A 19,306-nucleotide genomic window follows, 5' to 3' on the forward strand; every position below is an offset into this window, starting at 1 on the left:
GCCTTCAGAATGTTGGGCACACAGATTTCGAAAAGAGCATCCTTATCTCCATGGAAGAGAGTTCCACCGTCAGCACGAAATGGCTTTGCTGTTTGACGAAACTGAGACTTTGCATTCACACACTTGGCAGGATCCAGGTCATAGATATGCTGAGGATACTTTCGGACAGAGCTGGTGTAGAATTTCAAAATCTGGTTGTCCAGGTTATCATCCATGATGGATTTTTGTTTGAAAAAAAAAAAGAAGAATAAAACTGAATAACACACATGTAGGCACCCAAAACGTTATACTTCCCCTTGTCCTTCCTTCTCTCTTTATTTTCTTCCTTCCGTTTGTTATTCCTACAAAAACATTTTGTCATTGTAATTTTTTTAATTACACATATAACAGTTACTGGGGGCAAATTTTCACATGGCCATTCCTATCTATAGTATAGTTAAAAATATAAAATTAAAGTATTCACTGTAGCGTCACGTAGTGGTGCAGTTCCATGAGTATTGAGGTGCATGATCAAGCGGAGGTGTATTACATACATGTAAACTTTCAAATCTCTATCACCTTCCTAGCCTATTAGCTTTTGGCTAACTAGCAACTGTTTTTAGCCCTTTTAGCTAAGCTGATAAATATTTAAGCTTAAAAACATCAGAAACGACAGCAAAAACTTGCCTTTTAACACGTGTTCACTAGGAACCTTCCAAACCTTGATCTACCAATCTGCATTTGTATGCATTAACGGGGGGGGGGGGTATAATCTGGATTAGCAGGGTATAGTAGCCTGGGCTATTTTATACCCCGAGGTATATTTTAGGCAAGGCCAGACTATACCTGGGTATAGTGTGGCGGGGGTTGGCCTGCTACACCGGGACAGTTCGGAAGAGTGGGGTAATTCGCCAAAGTTCGATTGAGGAGAATAACGGGGGGGGGCTGCCAGTGGTGCAACTACAGGGTTATATGTATTAAATTGAGAAAAATGTCTTCTTTCTCTATCTGTTTCCCCTTCTCTCATCTCTTTATCCATAAAGTGTGTTGAAAAAGTAGTCAGCCCCCATTCCTTTTATCAAATAAATGACTGTCACCAAATTGGGAATTCAAACAATTTGACTGGGATTTTTAATTTATGAATCACACACTCCTTTTCACAGTGCAGCCCAAACAAGAAAGTATTTTAAAAAAATTAAAAACTGAAATTCAATACTTCAGAAGTATTGATCCCCCATTCAGTACTTGATTGAACTACCTCGTGCAGCCATTACAGCCAGCAGTCTTTTGAGTCTCTAAATTTTGTACAATGTGATGCAGCAAGATTTGCCCATTTCTCCTATCAAAATTGCTCAAGCCGTGCCAGGTTAGTTTAGGAGTGGCGGTAGACAGCAATTTTGAGGTCTTGCCACAGCTGTTTGATGGGGTTAAGGTCAGGACTCTGACTTGGCCACTGAAAGACATCAATTTTCTTCATTTTAAGCCACTCAAGTGTTGCTCTGGCACTGTGCTTTAGGTCGTTGTCCTTCTGAAAGATGAATCTCCTTGCCAGATTAAGCTTTCTGGCAGAGGGGAGTGATTTTTTACCCAAGATTCCTCTGTAAAGCGCAGTATTCATCTTCCCATCAATCTTGATCAGACTGTCAGTGCCTGCTACTGAAAAACATCCCTATAACATGATGCTACCACCACCAAACATTACAGTGGGGTTGGTGTTACCTGGCTGATGAACAGTGTTGGATTTATGGCACACACAGATAGTTTAGTGTTCAAGCCAAATAGTTCCACTTGAGTCTCATCAGAACACAAGACTTCCTGCAGTATCTTCCAAATGACATTTTGCAAATTCTTTATTGCCAAGGATATGTTACAGCCAATATGTTTGTTTTTGTTTTTTTTGGCCAGGGCTTCTTCCTTGCCATCCTTTCATAAAGGCCCCCTTTTGAGCAATGCCTTGGTGATGTTTGAGCCATAAACACCATCCTCAGTCATAGCCATCAATTTCTGTAACCCAGTTAGCATGACAGTGGGTGTTCCAGTAGCCTCTCTAACAAGTTCCGTTCTTGTTTGGCGAGGGGTGGCCTGACCTATAGCAGGCATTGCAGCTGTTGTTTCACATTTTTTCCACTTCTATATAATGGACTGCACGCCTTTGAGATGGTTTTGTACCCCCCCCCCCCACTGCTTCTCAATAATTATATCCCTGACGTGTTCTGAATACACTTTTTTTCTCCATTTAGTTTGTTTTTATTGAAAATCTCTAAAGGTGCCATGCATTGTGCTCTGTTCCAGTCAGCCCTCCCTTACTTCCAAGCTATGCTTTGGTGTTATACCTTGTGCTGTTCTGCTGAGTGGGGGTGATGACGCTGTAGTAGACAGGCATGGGGCCCTGGACAGACTGGCTGACTGGCACCATCACTTGCTGCTGATACTGCTGCTGCACTACCTGTTGGGACTCATTTCCCACAGGCACCTGGACAAGTGGAGGAAGAGAAACACACTCCATTTATGATAAATTAATATCAATAGAAGATCTGTTCCACTACTGTCTGGGCTAAGGCTGCCCAATTAGCAGTCCTTAGGCCAAATCTGGCACTATAGTAATTTCAAAAAGGTTCTTTGATTGATTCCTAGCAATTAACTAAAAACCTAATAATTTCAGAATCCTGTAAAAAAATCTATGCATCTTATGTAATGTTCTGTCCATAACAAAACATATAAGTTTTTATAATTTGTAGTGCACACACAGCCAACACGGATAAATATTCACAGAATCAAAAGAGCTGAAATACCACTCTACTCTAAATAGGGATGGGTATCATTAAGATTTTCTTTTGTTTTTTTAAATTTATTTCTGATTTTTCCCTTTTTCTCCCAATTTAGTGGCCAATCGATCCCTATTTTAATTCAAACACCCACCCTCGTACTGCATGCGTTTGCCAACTGCATCTCTCTGGCCGGCAGTCTCGAAGGAGACACCTCCCCACTTTCGTGACAAGGCGAATCCAGGCCGAACCACTGCTTTTTCCGACACACACAGAGACGCATTCATGTGACGAACACAAGCCAACTTCGCCCCCCTCCCGAAGACAGCGTTGCCAATTATCGCAGCTTCATCGAGTCCGGCCATAGTCGGATCTGACAAGACCAAGGCACGAACCCCGGTCCCCAGTGGGCAACTGCATCAACACAAAGCCGATGCTTAGACCGCTACACTACCGCGGACTGATCATTAAGATTTAAATGGTACTACTACCCCTACCAATACTGCTTATCAATTTTGTACTTTAATGGTACTCTTAACAGTTCTTTTTGCTAAACAAATTAAGAACAGAATAAAAATTGCTTTATTTTCTCATGCCTGGACAGTGTTACTTTTAATTATCAACCCATATTTGCATAATTTAGTTAACTCTATTTGGGCTCTAGGCTGCTAGCCTACGTAACATAATTGAGGTGTATGGGGCAACGAGAGATGAACTACGAGCTAGGCAGTCGAAAACTGCATTTCTCTGCCTGTATTTGATGTACTTTCACTAGATGTTTCAAAAGACTGCTTGTGTTTCTGCCCTTACATGCAAAAGACGTGTTGCACTTTTGGCAACGAGCATTGTCAGCATCGACTCTAGTGAAGTATAACCAGACTTTTGACCATTTAGTTCTCTCGCCACCAGTCACTAAGAGCAGGCTCTGTGTGTGTGTGCGCGTGCGTGTGCACACACGACTGAGAGAGAGAACTGGCCCCCACCCCTTGGCTCGCACATACAACAGGCTCCGAGAGAGAGAGATCTCTCTGCATCATAGACGACTGTCTTAATCTTATTGCAAATTAGAAATGGAGTTGGTGAGATAAAAGGAACAAGATAACATTTATCAAGCCTAAATAAACAGGACATTTATTTTCTTTATTTCTTCAATACCGATAGCAGAATTGTTAACATCGGAGCTTATCAATACTATGGTCTTTAATAATTTAGCACCAGTGCCTGTTTAATACCGGGTTTCGGTACACATCCCTAACTCCAAATAGAAAAGAGGCTGATGATGAAAAGAGCTAATTTTACACCTAGTGGATTGAAAAGTATTAATTTAAGACCCTTCGCTTAAAAGCCCATGTTTAGTTGTAGGGATGCAAACAGGGACATGTTTGCCAAGCTACAAATCCCAACAGTTAGTCTCGCCGGGATGCAAGCATGAATGATAAATGACCTGCAGCAGGTGTTATAAATGTCAATTAAAAATTAATATGTACTTGAAGTGCTCTCTTTTATTACTTTTTGCTTTAAGTTTTGTACCTGATACGAGGGCATCTGTGGGTACTGCACCATCATACTTTGCATCTGGCCCCCCATGCCTGCCCTCTGGGAACTAAGAAGGTTGGGGTTCTGGGGCTGCTGTACTCCCATCATTCCCTGGTAGCTTGGCTGCTGGCTAGGTATTATGGTCTGAAGACCTGTGGGATGATAGATGAGAGTTAAAAATATAGTTAGATTAAGGTGTGGGCTGTGGGGTCTGAGAGGAACAGGAGGATACAGGAGAAAAAATAGAGGGAGAAGAAGGTAGAGGAAGGGAGAGAGTAGAAAGTTTGCTGCTGGCTAAGGCGGGAGGGTTAAAGGTTTATGGTGAAAAAGAAGGATGTCGCAGAAAAGTTAAACAAGGGATGATGGGTGGGGAGAAAAGGGCATATACAGTATGACCTATACTGCAGTGTCAACATTAGGTCCCAATAGTGAGGATACAGGTTTCAAAACTATACTAAATGTCAAAAACAAACAAAACTATGTTTTCCAAAATAAAGTACTCTGAATTGTGTAATTCGTTAGTAACAATCAAAAATATAGAAGGCTTCCAAAAAAGTGTTTGCCTACCAGCTAAAATTAAACTACTTGGACAGTAGTTAAATAGACACCTGCACACTAGCAGCTTTTTTTCCTACCAAGACACTTCATATCCCTATGGGCAAAGCAGGAACTTGCAAGACTGTTTTGACTACACCAACTGGAGTGTTTTTGAAGCTGCAACTGGCAACCTGGAAGAACTGACTGACACTGTGACACCTTACACCAGCTTTTGTGAAGACATGTGAGTGCCTACCAAGACCTTCTGCACATACAACAATACCAAGCCATGGTTAACAGCTAGACTAAGACTACTTCGGCAGGCCAAGCAGGATGCCTACAGTAGTGGGGATACAGCCCTGTACAAACATGCCAAAAACTCACTGACAAAGGAGATCAGAATGGCTAAAAGAAGCTACACTGAAAAGCTGAAAAACAGGTTTTCAGCTGACCCTGCATTAGTGTCAGTGTGGAGGGGCCTGCAAGACATCACAAACTACACAAGACCATCTCCCTCTGCTGAGGCAAACAAAGACCTGGCTGATGACCTGAATGTCTTCTACTGCAGGTTTGAGAGGGACAAATTCACACCCTTCACCCACTCCAGTACAACAACAACAGCTCCATCACACATCTGGCAACCCCCTACCCGATACTCAGACTGCACTCAAGATACGTATAGAGGATGTGAGTCGGCTCTTCCAGAGACAGAGGACCAGGAAAACACCGGGTCCAGACGGTGTCTCCCCCTCCTGTCTTAAAGACTGTACTGATCAACTGCCTCCAATCTTCACGCAGATCTTAAAACAGATTCCTGGAGCTGTGTGAAATCCCTTATTGCTTCAAATGCTCCACCATCATCTCGATCCCCAAGAAACCCTCCATCACAGGACTGAATTACTATAGGTCTGTCACTCTGATCTCTATGGTCATGAAGTCCTTCGAACGACTGGTGTTGGCCCACCTGAAGGACGTCACAGGATAACCGCTGAACCCCCTGCAGTTTGCCTAACAAGCAAACAAGTCAGTGGATGACAAAGTTAACATGGGACTGCACTACATCCTGTAACACCTTGACTGCCCAGCGACATATGCAAGGATCCTGTTTGTGAACTTCAGCTCAGTGTTTAACACCATCATTCCAGAAATCCTCTCCTCCAAATTCTCCCAGCTCACTGTATCTCTCCCCATCTGTCAGTGGATCACCAGCTTCCTGACAGGCAGGAAACAGCAGGTGAGGCTGGGGGAAGTCACTTCTGGTATACATCCAGTCAGTACTGGTGCTACCCACCTCCAAGGAGCCAGCTGTTAAACTCCTGACTCATCCAAGATGGCAACATATGATGGCAATGCATATTGGTGGGAGGTTGAGCAGCTGATGCTCTGGTGCAGTCAGAACAACTTGAAACTGAACACGCTTAAGTCTGTGGAGATGACAGTGGACTTTAGGAGACACCCCTCAGCACTGCTCCCCCTCACAATATCCAACAGCCCTGTGTCAAACATGGAGACCTCCAAGTTTCTGGGAACTACCATTTCCAAAGACCTGAAGTGGGAGACCAACATCACTCCATCCTCAAAAAGGCCCAGCAGAGGACGACCTTTCTGCAGAAATTGAGGAAGTTTTGGTCTGCCACAGGAGCTGTTGAGCCAGCAGTCATCGAATCTGTCCTGTGCACATCCGTCACAGTCTGGTTCACAGCAGCAACAAACAGGACAGGAACAGACTGCAGCGAACAGTAAGGACAGCAGAAAAAAAAAATCATTGGTACTCTCCTGCCCACCCTGCAGAACTTGTACACCTCTAGAGCCCGGAAACAAAGAATCAGAACAGACCCCCACACTCACACAGTCTTTTTGAACTCCTACCCTCTGGCAAGTGCTACAGAGCAATGTGCACCAAAACCACCAGACACAGGAACAGTTTTTTTCCCCACAGGCCATCTCTCTCATGAACACTTAACAGTATGGTGCAATAATGGACACTTATTATGTAAACACGACACTTTGCAAAAAGCCCCATCTTGTCAAGATGTCTCACTTACATATCTCCAATGTGCACTACCTCTTTTTAAATCAGATGTGCAATACAAATGTACAATTGTAAATACATACACAACTGCTTTATACTGGTTAAAAATTATTATTGTTATAATTATAACATAAGCATATAACATAGTATATAATTATATAATATATAAATATAAGTATATAATATAATATTAGTATATAATATTTAAGTATGATAAGTTATAAATTATTCAGCCACAACACTGTACAGTTGTGACATACCTTGTTATTTATTATTCCTATTCGTTTCTTTTGTTTATCCATTTGGTTGCCTTTCTTTTTTTGTTTTTGAGTGATATATGTAAGTATTAGAAGCTATTGTAAACCGGAGTCAAATTTCTTGTATGCATAAGCATACATGGCCAATAAAATTGATTCTGACTGCAAATATTCATCACAGCCCTCACATTGAATCAGTATTTTCTTAAACCAGGTATAGAGATTAATTTTATTTAAGTCCAGAGTGGTCCTTTGCATGTTGCTTCTTTCCTGCCAATTTAAACCTTTACCTTTACTAAACCTGTGTTTGAGACAAGGCGGCCATAGACTGGTGAAAGGTCTCACTGACCGTGTGGCACTTAATAAGCCATGCTGACTTGGCAGGCCTCAGCTATGAACCAGAGTCCACTGAGCTAGTCAACACTGTCTCTCTTTAAGTCATTGTATAAACAAACACAGTCAGGTTTCATGGGTCCCTAATAAAGGGTTGAGGGATATCATTGCCAAGTTTTTCCACGTAAAAACGAAACAGGTCTATTTTCGTCTATTTGACTTAGCATACAATGCTGGCCCCAAGGTAACTGAAAATCTTTATCCTGACATAGTTAACAATAACATACGCAGGATGATTCAGCAGTTATTTCATGTAGGTACACTGTATTACAATCACAATAAAAATGGTGTTGGAAAATAAAGAATTACAGTTGGGGAAAATAGTCATCAAGGAAAATGTACTGAGGGTAGGAGAACGCCATAATACCAGATTGAAGAGTTCTATATATTGTGACCATATTAGCATAGACAGCTAAATTCCTTGCATTTGAAAATATAAATGGCAAATCAGATTTTGATTCTGATCAAAAGGTTTTAAATATCTGCTCCTTTAGCTTCTCTTTTTTCCATCTACACAGGTAGATGCAAACTGAAAGCTAAAGCCCTCAACTAGATAGAGTTAGATATCAAGAACTGGTACTGAGTTGGAACATTTCAAAATTCCCAGGAACCAGATTTTCGTTAAGAAACCTGAGTTCCAATAAATATCCAATAAACACACGAGGAGGAATTCATTGATGATTTGACCCGAGGATGGACATGGGTCTAGGACACAATAATTAAGTATACATTTACAAACAACTTTGTTTATCTTTCCATGTATACGTATATGTATACCTGCCCGTCTTTCTCTCTTTGTATGTCTATCTATATCCACCTGTGTGTCTACATCTGCTCATCTTTTACCTTACTAAAACCCTGGTTAATGTCTAGTACTGTTTAGTGCCAAATAAACTTAATTCAAATAGCATTTTCAAAACCATGTCACAAAGTTTTTAACTGTGTTTTTAAATGTGCTATATAAATAAAATGTTAGTTATAAATTGCTGAAAAAAATCAGTGAAAATACAGCAAATGCTTAGAAAAGGCAATTGGGTAAAGTAATAAAATGGTAAATGGACTACATTTTATATAGTGCCTTTCTAACTGCAACAGCCACTCAGATCACTTTACAATTAATTAATGCCTCACATTCACCCACACCCCCATGGTGATGTCAACCATGCAAGGTAACAACCGGATGATCAGGAGCAGGAGCCGAGGATCAAACTGGCAAACCCTCCAGTTACCAGACAACCAATACCTCCTGAGCCACTGCCGTCCCATAAAAGTCCCAGCCTTGGGCAAACATACTAATTAAATGACAGAAAAGACAACAAAAAAGAAGTAGGGATTTTAGAAAATTATATTTTATATTTTAAAGAGGGACTTTCAATGGCGACACCAACTTTACCAGCCTCAGCCCATCAGGAAAATCACTCCAAAGCCTGGGGACCCCCGAGAGCAAAAGCCTGGTCACTTTTAGGGCTCTATCTTACACCCAGCACAAAGTAGTGCCAAGTGCAATGCAAGTATCTTTGCTAGCTTCAGACAGACACAGTTGTCATTTTTCCATTCAGTTATTTAAATAGCAAATGAATTTTTCACCCATCAGAGCACCCATGGGCATGTTGGTCTTAAAATGAGGTGTAGTCAGGTGCATTGTTGGCACATTGCTATCCTGAGACAGCGGAAAGCAATTGTGCAATTGACCAACAACAACCTGGTTGCTAGTCAATGGCACTGTATTTTACTGTTATTTTAAAGGCGCACATACACCTACATAGGCAGGTGCATAATGCACAACATTTTTTCTACTACTTGGCAAATCCGCCATTACAATAGCAATCTGCCAAGGGGTAAACGCTACTGTCTTTTAAAGGGAATGGGAGATGACACTCTGATTGGTTTATTTCAAGTTACGCCTTAAACACGCCTATGATTAATTAAGAGACTAAGTCCAACCGTACTTAGTCTCTTAATTAAACATAAGTGTGTTTTGGGTGTAAACACACCTGTGATTAATTGACTAAGCATAACCATACTTAGTCTCTTAATTAATCATAGATGTGTTTTGGGCGTAACATGAAATAAACTAATCAGTGTCATCTCCCATGCCTTTTAAAAGCCAGGTGCACTTGCACTTTAACGAATTGCTATTAAGATGTCGGATTTGTCAAGCAGTAGGAAAGTTGTGCACCCGCCTATGTAGGCACACATTACTACCTTAACAATGCACCCTTATAATAACAGTAAAATACTGCGCTATTGGCTTAAGACCAGGTTTTTGTTGGGAATTGCTCAACTGCTTTCCGCTGCCTCAAGATAGCAATAGGCCAACAATGTGCTTGACCACACATCATTTTAAGACCAACATGCCCATGGGTGCTCAGATGGGAGTTAGTACATTTGCTATTTAAACAAAGTGGGTGCTGGATGGGAAAATGACAACTGTGTTGGTCTGAAATGAGCAAAGACACCTGCATTACACTTGGCACCGCTTTATGCTGGGTGTAAAATAGAGCCTATAGGCCTTAGTCTTGCACCTGGACAGCTGGTTGTATGGTGAAATATACTAACCAGACTGCTGTGTTGGTTGAGGCATAGGTTGCGTACGCTGGGCAGGGTAGGACACCTGGTGGGAGATGGGCTGGGGCACACGGTACTGTTGACCTGAGCTTGGATACTGACCAGGGGGATAGTAAGACACTTGGATCTGGAAAGAGAAAATAGGGGAGAAAAAAAAAGAATACTTCGATATAGATATCATTTTATAGGTATAGCTACAAATAACAGATGTCACTTTGGCTGGTGGTGTAGGGCACAAAATCAACCTGCAGCTTTGGGCATCTAACTGTAAAACAAGTTTACCTCCTGATAAAATTAAGTTAACCTTGGCCTTGACCTAGATATGAGAACAACACAACACTTGTATCAAACAGAAAAACAGAGATATGAGAGGAGTGGAAGAGAAAAAAATCTTGACCAGTAAACACTGAATTAGATGGTCAGTCACATAATAAGCCATGGGACCATACTTGCAGAACAATTCAGAGGTTTTGCGAAATTAACATTAAAACAGAAAAATAACAGCCCAGAACAATGGCAAGCCATAAGGCAAAAATAAATAAGTAAATAAATAAAACATTTACAAAAAGTAAGCAATTAAGAAGCAAATTACAATGACATAGGTGAAGGAACACAAGGTATATGGGGTTCAGTTAAGCTATAATAACAGTGTAGTACAGTTGCTGTCTGTTTCATGCAAAAATAAAAAATTATATACATATATGTTTTATGATTGAGCTGGCACAGAGATCTTAGGTTGATAAATTAGCACCTTGTAATATTTCAGTCACATGTGGTAGTTGGTGCTACATAGGTATTTCAGCCTTGGTTTCTGTTAGTGTCCAGCTGGAATGATATCATAAAAACTCCTTGATTGTTCAGAGGCAAAAATATTAAGTACGGTGCAGGGGGGTTATGGAGGTACGAAGGTGTCAAAGGTCACTTGGGGTAGGATTTCAACCCATTGTAGCTTATCACATGACTGATTTAATCATGATTTGAACCCTATTCATTGCTGTCTTGATATTCTGGGAGAGGACACAACTGGTTGTTCAATAGTTTAGATTGAAAATAAGAGGTGTTTTCGGTTTAGACTAGTCTAGAAGTGTCTTTAATACTTTAGAAAGGTCTCCCCTACAGGCTGTCCGGGTAGTGTAGCACTCTATTCCGTTGTCTACCAAGATGAGGATTGCCGGTTCGAATCCCCGTGTTACCTTTGGCTTGGTCAGGTGTCCCTCCAGACACAATTGGCTGTGTCTACGGGTGGGAAGCCAGATGTGGGTATGAGTCCTGCTCGCTGCACTAGCGCCTCCTCTGGTCGGTTGGGGCGCCTGTTCGGGGGGGAGGGGGAACAGCGTGATCCTCCCACGTGCTATATCCCCCTCGCGAAACTCCTCACTGTCAGCTGAAAAGAAATGGCTAGCAACTCCACAAAGATCGGAGGAGGCATGTGGTAGTCTGCAGCCCTACCCGGATCAGCAGAGGGGTGCAGCAATGACCAGGACGGCTTGGAAAATAGGGTAATTGGCCAAGTAAAATTGGGGAGAAAAAGGGGAGGAACCCCCCCCCCCCAAAAAAAAGGTCTCCCCTGAAGAGCATATGCAGTATCACTTTTAAATTGCTTACAAAACTTTCAAACCTGCTTTTATCTGCTGACCTTTTGTTTCTCACATCCTTTTTTTTTTTGTACTGGTGTTTCTGCTTCTTTATTTATTTATTTTAATTCATACATTGCTGTTAATAATTTCGCCTTATTTCTATCACTTTTCAAAGCATTGCAACATATGACAGTTTAAAAATCCTGTACACTTGAGTTGCCTTTAGACAGATTTGGAAAAAAATTATATATATTAAACTTAGTTTTTTCAAGTGGTGTAAGTCCCCCTTCCCAACAGAAAACATCCCAAAGGAAACATCAAAATGACACAGAAGATAGTAAATCAATGGCTGCCTTCTGCACCTTCCCCTGCATGCATTACAACACTTGGCCTGTCTAGAGGCGGTAGGGGTGTCAATATTTGCTCTCCTGTTACACTGTCGACCACCGACACACCAAGGAACATCATTCACCTCCCTTTCCCAGGCAAAACTGTTTATAAACAGACGAATATCAGAGGACACAGAGTATACAGAGAGTAGTGGAAGGGGATGTGAGGCGCATCTAGATGGGCAGAGTGCCTTAAGATGACGTTCCTACAAGAATCTGAAGTTGGAAATAGAGAACCGAATCATGCCAATATCTAATAACGAGTCCAAAAGGCACAAAACAAGGGAAGAAAACTGTTAGAAAAATAAAACAAACTGGAAAAGTTCAAAAAGGACTTATTTTAAAATTTTAGTGGTGCATGCCAAGCAACGCTCTACAAAAGGAAACAGTAGCTACAAACTCTGGGTACATTTGAAACCACAAGTCATAGTTGTGTCCCATTCCTTGGTGACTATAACCTGTGGTTTCAACAAAAACTGAAAAAAGGCACCCTCCTTCACGCAGAAATTAATAGAGGAGTGTATACTAATTATTTTGTGCAATCGTTTTTTGATTTTATTTTTGTTTTTAGATTTCCTGCCCCTTTTTTTCCCCCCAACTGTACCCGGCCAATTACCCCACTCTTCCAAGTCATCTCGGTCTCTGCTCCACCCCCTCTGCCAATCCAGGGAGGGCTGGAAACTACCACATGCTCCTCCCATACATGTGGAATCACCAGCTGCTTTTTTTCCCATGACAGTGAGGAGTTTCGCCAGGGGGACGTAGCGCGCGTGAGGATCACGCTATTCCCCCCAGTTCCCCCTCCTCCTCGAACAGGTGCCCCAACCGACCAGAGGAGGCGCTAGTGCAGCGACCAGGACACATACCCACATCCGGCTTCCCACCCGCCGACACAGCCGATTGTATCTGTAGGGACGCCCGACCAAGCCGGAGGTAACACCAGGATTCGAACCGCTGATCACGTGCAAGAGTTTTTGAATCTTAATGTGACAGTAATGTGACATATAGAGTTAAAAGAGGATTCAAAAAATTAAGTTTAAGAACTGACGCCCCCTCTTGAATGTGGGGTAGCTGTTTTTCTTTAGATTTCTATCCATTTACAGAGGTTTTTGTTGTTCACTATTAAACTTATGAAACTTGTATGCAGCACTTATTTTTTGCTTAACAAACCCGTTCAGTCTGCAAACATCAGAATGAAATACATTTATAATAATAACAATAATAATAATAAATAAATCTTATATAGCGCTTTTCTAACATTGAAAGTCGCTTTACAATAAACGGGGTGAAACAAGACAACAGATAAACATAGGGGTAGATGGGAAGGGGGGCTATGAGAGGGAGAAGCAGCAGCCACACATGACGCCAGCAGTACTCTCCGACTTAAAGATACAAAAGGGCAAGAAAAACAAAAAAACAACAGCACTGTAGATTTTCTGTAGGGGTTTACTGCCGTAGCCTATTCCTCTCCCGTGGTATCCACTAGTGCAGCAACCAGGCACAGCTGGTTTGTGGGCATCAGGGAACACAGCTGGTGGCACAGCTGGTTTGTGGGCATCACGGAATATCCACACACCGGTGGGCCTGCGTACTGCATGTCTAGGGGCCAGACCTCTTTCAAGTCCCTTGTAGCTCAGCCAGGGTCAAGGTATACCCAGTTACCGAGTGTCGCCACGAGGGGGCACTATATAAGGCTTGCTGTTGGAGAGGCTATGTACTGGCAGGGAGAGACTTACGCGCTCACCTGTGCTGTTCGCATTTCTGCTAGCCAGTGGTGAAGGTTGAGAGTGAGATGTGACAGGCACAGAACACTACACCAACACACTAGACACTTCACAACAACCCCACTGCTTACACAACAATGTCACACACACACACACACACACAAACATCTATCTATCTATCTATCTATCTATCTATCTATCTATCTATCTATCTATCTATATATAAACTTAGCACAAAAAGTAAGGAAACGTGTGTTTGGTAGATTATTTCTTTGTTGTAATAATGCTTCTTGGCAATAAATCTTATATCAGGCACCTGATTGTCAGCACCTGGGGTACCAGAAGCTCAAAACAAGAGTCAATAGCAACAGCAAAATAAGCTGTTTGGCATTGGCAGAGAAGATTTGGCAAATTTTTCATGGCCGCAACCCACATACTCAGCTCTGCTGCTCATCCCACAAATGCATATTCCTTACAAATGTGGCACCATTTAAAAGGGAAATAAACAGGCTTTCCAACAGTATAAGAGTTAATGCCAAGAAGCATTGTTACAACAAAGAAATAATATACCAAACACAAATTTCCTTACTTTTTGTGCCAAGTATATATATATACTAGAAGAACCCCGCTACAATGTAGCGGTTTGGTTATCCACCCGTCTAAATCTCCCTCCTCTTCATCCTGCCAGCTAACCGCCTTCCCCCTGCCCCTAAACCCCCCCCACTCCAACTCCCTCCCCCCAAATGCTCAGAATCATCTGAAATGCCGAGAAAAGTGGTTTACCCCCCCACTCCAACTCCCTCCCCCAAATGGTCAGAATCATCCGAAATGCACAGAAAATTGGTTTTTAGCCATTTTTAGAAAATGCATATTTTGCATAATTATGCATAATTATCATAATTATATTTTAATTTTCTGCTATTTTTCTGGTCCTCTCTGGAACAATACCTACCACCTCCAAAAAAAATTAGGATCATAAGTGCATTTTTGCAAAAATGCATATATTTTGCATAATGCCAAAACATTTCTAAGTCCCAGAATTTTTTTTAAATAGGTGAAAAAAATCAAAGATGCTCAGAATCATCTGAAATGCCGAGAAAAGTGGTTTTTAGCCATTTGTAGAAAAATTCATATTTTGCATAATTATGCATAATTTTAATTTTCTGAGATTTTCCCCTTACTCTCTGAGACAATACCTATCACCTCCAAAAAGAATTAGGATCATAAGTGCTTTAGTTTTCAGTCCCGCTATCTACATTAACTAACTAACTAACACACACACACACACACACTAATACCACACACACACACATTACGAAAATATATGAGTAGATATATATATATATATATATATATAATGAATATATATAAGTGAGTGTGAGTCTTGACTCACTGGATTTCACACACACACACACACACACACACACACACACACACACACACACACACACACACACACACACACACACACAAACTAAGAATCTATTGCGTTATCTATAGATGCTGATTGACCTGTGACACTTCTGCTAAGTATTGTATTCTGCCGATCTGTGATGGTTACCACAGATAGCTCCATCTCATGGGACTGGAAACATTTATTTGTTTGCACATCCTTAGGTGGTAAAAAATTCAAGTACCCAGACTTAATCGAGAACCATTTTACTGAGAATGTTAACCGTTTATGAACCCCTATTATGTCAAATTAAGTTTATTTGAATAGCCAAAAATTACAAGGTAGACCTAAAGGGTTTTAAAATCAGTTCAATACACGATACCCCCTACCCTTGGACCCTTGACTCGAACGAGGAAAAAGTCCCACCATACATGTGGTAAATCATCACAGCACATTACGGCACGAGCTGTCAGTGAAAAGGGGCATTTAGATTTCTCCTTTTGTTTTCCTTTGAAATGTTTTTATGGCAGTGTGTTATTTATAAAGAGCATGCCATCAAGTCAACTTTCTAATTAGATACGTTCAGTGTACATGGTTAATAATAAGACTTAAGCGATGGTAAATGGCCTACCTGACTTTGAATTAACATATGACCCATTCTATGAACTATTAGGCTGACAGTCTTCTGCTGTGGCTAGTCTGATTTACTGGCGATCTAAGGGACCCATGCTCGACAGCAGTGGTTCTCAGACTTTTTTGGACCAGCAGCACATCTGATCAAACCAAAGTATCCAAGTACCACCTACAAGCCACCAATCTACTCATAAGCCACAGAAAAATGTCAATGACTCACATGAACACATGCACCTCCAACGGATTACAATCTCTCATAATTACAAAAGTAAAAAGCCCACGCGTAGAAATATTTCTCTGCTGACATATACAATCACACCTCTAATACTACACTATACCATTGCTCTAAAGAAACATCTAGTTTATGGTGACATTGTTGAATTTCAATCTTTATAATTTCCCAGCAATGCATGAAAGAAAAAGGATGTGTTACTGAACAACTAAACCCCTCCCCCCAAAGGCTCTATCCTTCTGCCACATGCCCACGAAGCTACAACACTCGGTTTAATTTCCCCCCATGGAAGCAGAGTGGTCAAATCAGCTTCCTCAACTCCTCGAAGCTGGATTCTAATTAATGCTTTATGGAGAGATGGAAGGGAGAGAATGTTTGTGAGAGAACACATTATTGTCACGACCTCTACAAACTGAAGCATGTGACAGCCTTGTTGCCTTGCTGCAACTTGTTTTTATTTTTTTTTACCTTGGTTAACAGCTTGACTGAGTGAAGGCAAGCTCATTGAAGGTAGCTTACAGCATTATGAGTGGGAAGAGAAGACTCCCAACTGAGTGCATCCTGCTACTTCACAGTAATCACACCACTGACATTTCACACCTTTTCACTCAGTTTGAAGGCTGAGAGGCTTGCTGTAAGTGTACCAACCAGTTTGTCTACTCTGTGTTTCCAGTATTAAAAAAGCATTCTACTATTTAAAACAAAGAGTAGGGCAGCAATATAAATAAGACATAAACCATTGCCTTCAGCACAAAAATAAAAGGGTGAGTCATGAATTTTGGGCTAAAGCATGTACTAGGCAATGATCCGAAGACATTTTTAGCTGGTGTAGCTGTGCAAATGGCAATTACAGCAAAACATTTCTCCTTAAGTGTAGGATTCAAGCATTCTACATGCTTAAAACCAACTAGACCACACTAAGCAGCAAAGTAATTAATTAATTTTCCAAAAGGCTAAAGTTGAAGGTGCGGTGAGACGCCATCTATCATACAGAGAGGTGGGATTATAAACAGAAAGTGTTTGTAATTGCATCAAGAAGAGTGAAACAAATGCAGCTAGAGGTACTCTGAGAATTTTTCTTCAAAGTTGTTCATGGTGACTGATGAACAATCAGCGTGGCGACAAGTAACTGTGTGAAGAATGAACAGATAGAATTTGCAGACCACTTGAAACCCTGCCTATTTTCATACTTCAAGTACACCTGGCAAACCACTGCGGGAAGTGGGCATAGACTTTGGAAAATTACGAAATGGTCAGAAACAGAACTCCCCAGTCCACATGTCCAAAGGGAGCTATCTGACATTATTTGGCCATCACAGCTTACTGGGTTATTCACATTGATTTTGCCCCATGAACATCACATCTGAAGGCAGTATTGTTTCTGTTGTGTGTAATTTACATTTTGAGCATTTAGGTCACACCTGCTTCAATATTTGGATCCCATGCTTTACATATTAACCCTTTGCTGGGGATACGAGAGATAGTTTATTGAAAACTTCTGTGACCCTGGAATAATCTTTAGCATTTCAAAAATATTGTCTAGGTATAATCGCCTTGAGTCAAGACACTCATTTCAATAGTTCTGATTCTCAGAACAAGTGCTGTGATAATCATGCTAGGTGTCCTTGGTTCCATTTAGGGGGGGGGAAAAAAACCACAAAAAGAAAAACAAAAACAAAAAACAGATTTACTGAAATTTCACAAGATGTTAAAATGTGTAAACTCTGGGACTTTGAGATCACTGTCCCTATAACAGTGTCCAGAAGGCAGGAAAGGGAATATATATCAAATGAAAGAAACAGACAGACCAAGAGAGAAAGAGTTGTGTTAGGTCATGAACTGGATGAAAACAGTTTGGGACAGGGACAAGGAAATGCATACTAAAGAGCAACTTTCTTTGGATTCTCAGTTAACTGTTGATACCAGCACATCAGGGTATTTTCCTCAAACTCTGAAAAGAAAATTGTTAGAGATGGAGGCCATGCTTCCACACAAACTTGGATATAGCCCTGTGCCTTTGTTAGAGAGAAATGTACAGCATCGGTTGTCTTTGAGTGATTATTTTTGTAAATGGGGTGAGTGAATAATTTAGTCATTATTGAGTATTCTCAAATAAACTAGTGATGGAGGGCAAGGTGTATTTCCTTGAGGCCAAAGTTCCAGTAAGCAGGTGTCAAAATATCCCAAGAATGTTTGGTTGGGCTCTCAAGTACAGAAAAGATGCCCCATCAGATAGAGAAGTTGGACTCAGCAAGTGCTTGCTGATGTGCCTGCATTTTAGATTAGATTGTTTTATTAGCCACACTACCAAGGAAAGGAATTTGGAATTTGTTTTTGGTACACAAACTCTACAGCAGTGGTTCTCAACCAGGGGTCCGCGGACCCCTAGGGGTCCGTGGTGTAATTGCAAGGGGTCCGTGAAAATAAAATATCTTTAAAAAAAAAGATCCTATGACATTTATAGAAATAGGATTATTTTACTCAAATGTGACTGAGACCTTTATCTACCTAAACTATAAAGGGTAACAGGATTTTTTCTCCAATTACATCTGTTTCACAAGTGTAATTTATTGTATTTTAATAAGAGATCTCGCTCCCGTTTGCATTGTTAAAAGTACTGCATAAAAATTCTGTTGTTACATATATCTGAAAGTTACTGAATACATATTCTGTTTTGTTGCATATATCTGAAAGTTACTGCATAAGAATTCTGTTTTGTTAACTATATCTAAGTTACAACTGAAAGCTCTTATTTTTGTCCCAAAGAGTGAATAAATGCTATAATGCAATTTAAAATGCAGTTTCTACTGTTTCTATCAAATTGCAACCCCCCTCCCCCAAGATCAGGTGGAGGGGTCCTCAGGGTAGATCAAAAATACGCAGGGGGTCCAGGACCCCAAAAAGGTTGAGAACCACTGCTCTACAGCACAATACATACATGGACAACAACATACACTCCACATATTATCACGAACAATACAGTTATACAATAACAGAAATAAACATATCATGCGTAACAATTAGGTGAATGGTGGTATTTATGCCAATGGTGTGTGAGGAGGGGACTATAGGGAGGAATTCAGAGTCCTGATGGCTAGGGGAAAAAAGCGGTTTGTGAAGCGTTTAGTCTTAGTGGACAGTGACCTGTAGCGCCTCCCTGAGGGAAGGAGCCGGAAGAGGTGATGAGCAGGATGTGATGGGTCAGAGATGATCTTCTTTGCTCACTTTACAGTCCGGTGAGTATGTAGAGATTCAACTGAGGGGAGAGGGTTGCCTATGATTTTGGATGCC

The 19,306-nt window shown here is 41.0% G+C and overlaps 1 protein-coding gene across 1 annotated transcript in view; it reads right to left on the reverse strand.

The window, feature by feature from the left end:
• Nucleotides 1-19,306, reverse strand: part of LOC130106623 (R3H domain-containing protein 2) — a 142,545-nt gene that overhangs the window by 20,300 nt on the left and 102,939 nt on the right. The window contains exons 19-21 of the mRNA XM_056272804.1: nucleotides 10,059-10,194; nucleotides 4,275-4,432; nucleotides 2,313-2,452 (exon numbers count right to left, since the gene is read on the reverse strand). Of these exons, the coding sequence (XP_056128779.1) occupies nucleotides 2,313-2,452; nucleotides 4,275-4,432; nucleotides 10,059-10,194 (434 nt within the window). The remainder of the gene's footprint in view (nucleotides 1-2,312; nucleotides 2,453-4,274; nucleotides 4,433-10,058; nucleotides 10,195-19,306) is intronic.

Source organism: Lampris incognitus, chromosome 2, assembly GCF_029633865.1.
Source record: "Lampris incognitus isolate fLamInc1 chromosome 2, fLamInc1.hap2, whole genome shotgun sequence".
Classification (NCBI taxonomy): Eukaryota; Metazoa; Chordata; class Actinopteri; order Lampriformes; family Lampridae; genus Lampris; species Lampris incognitus.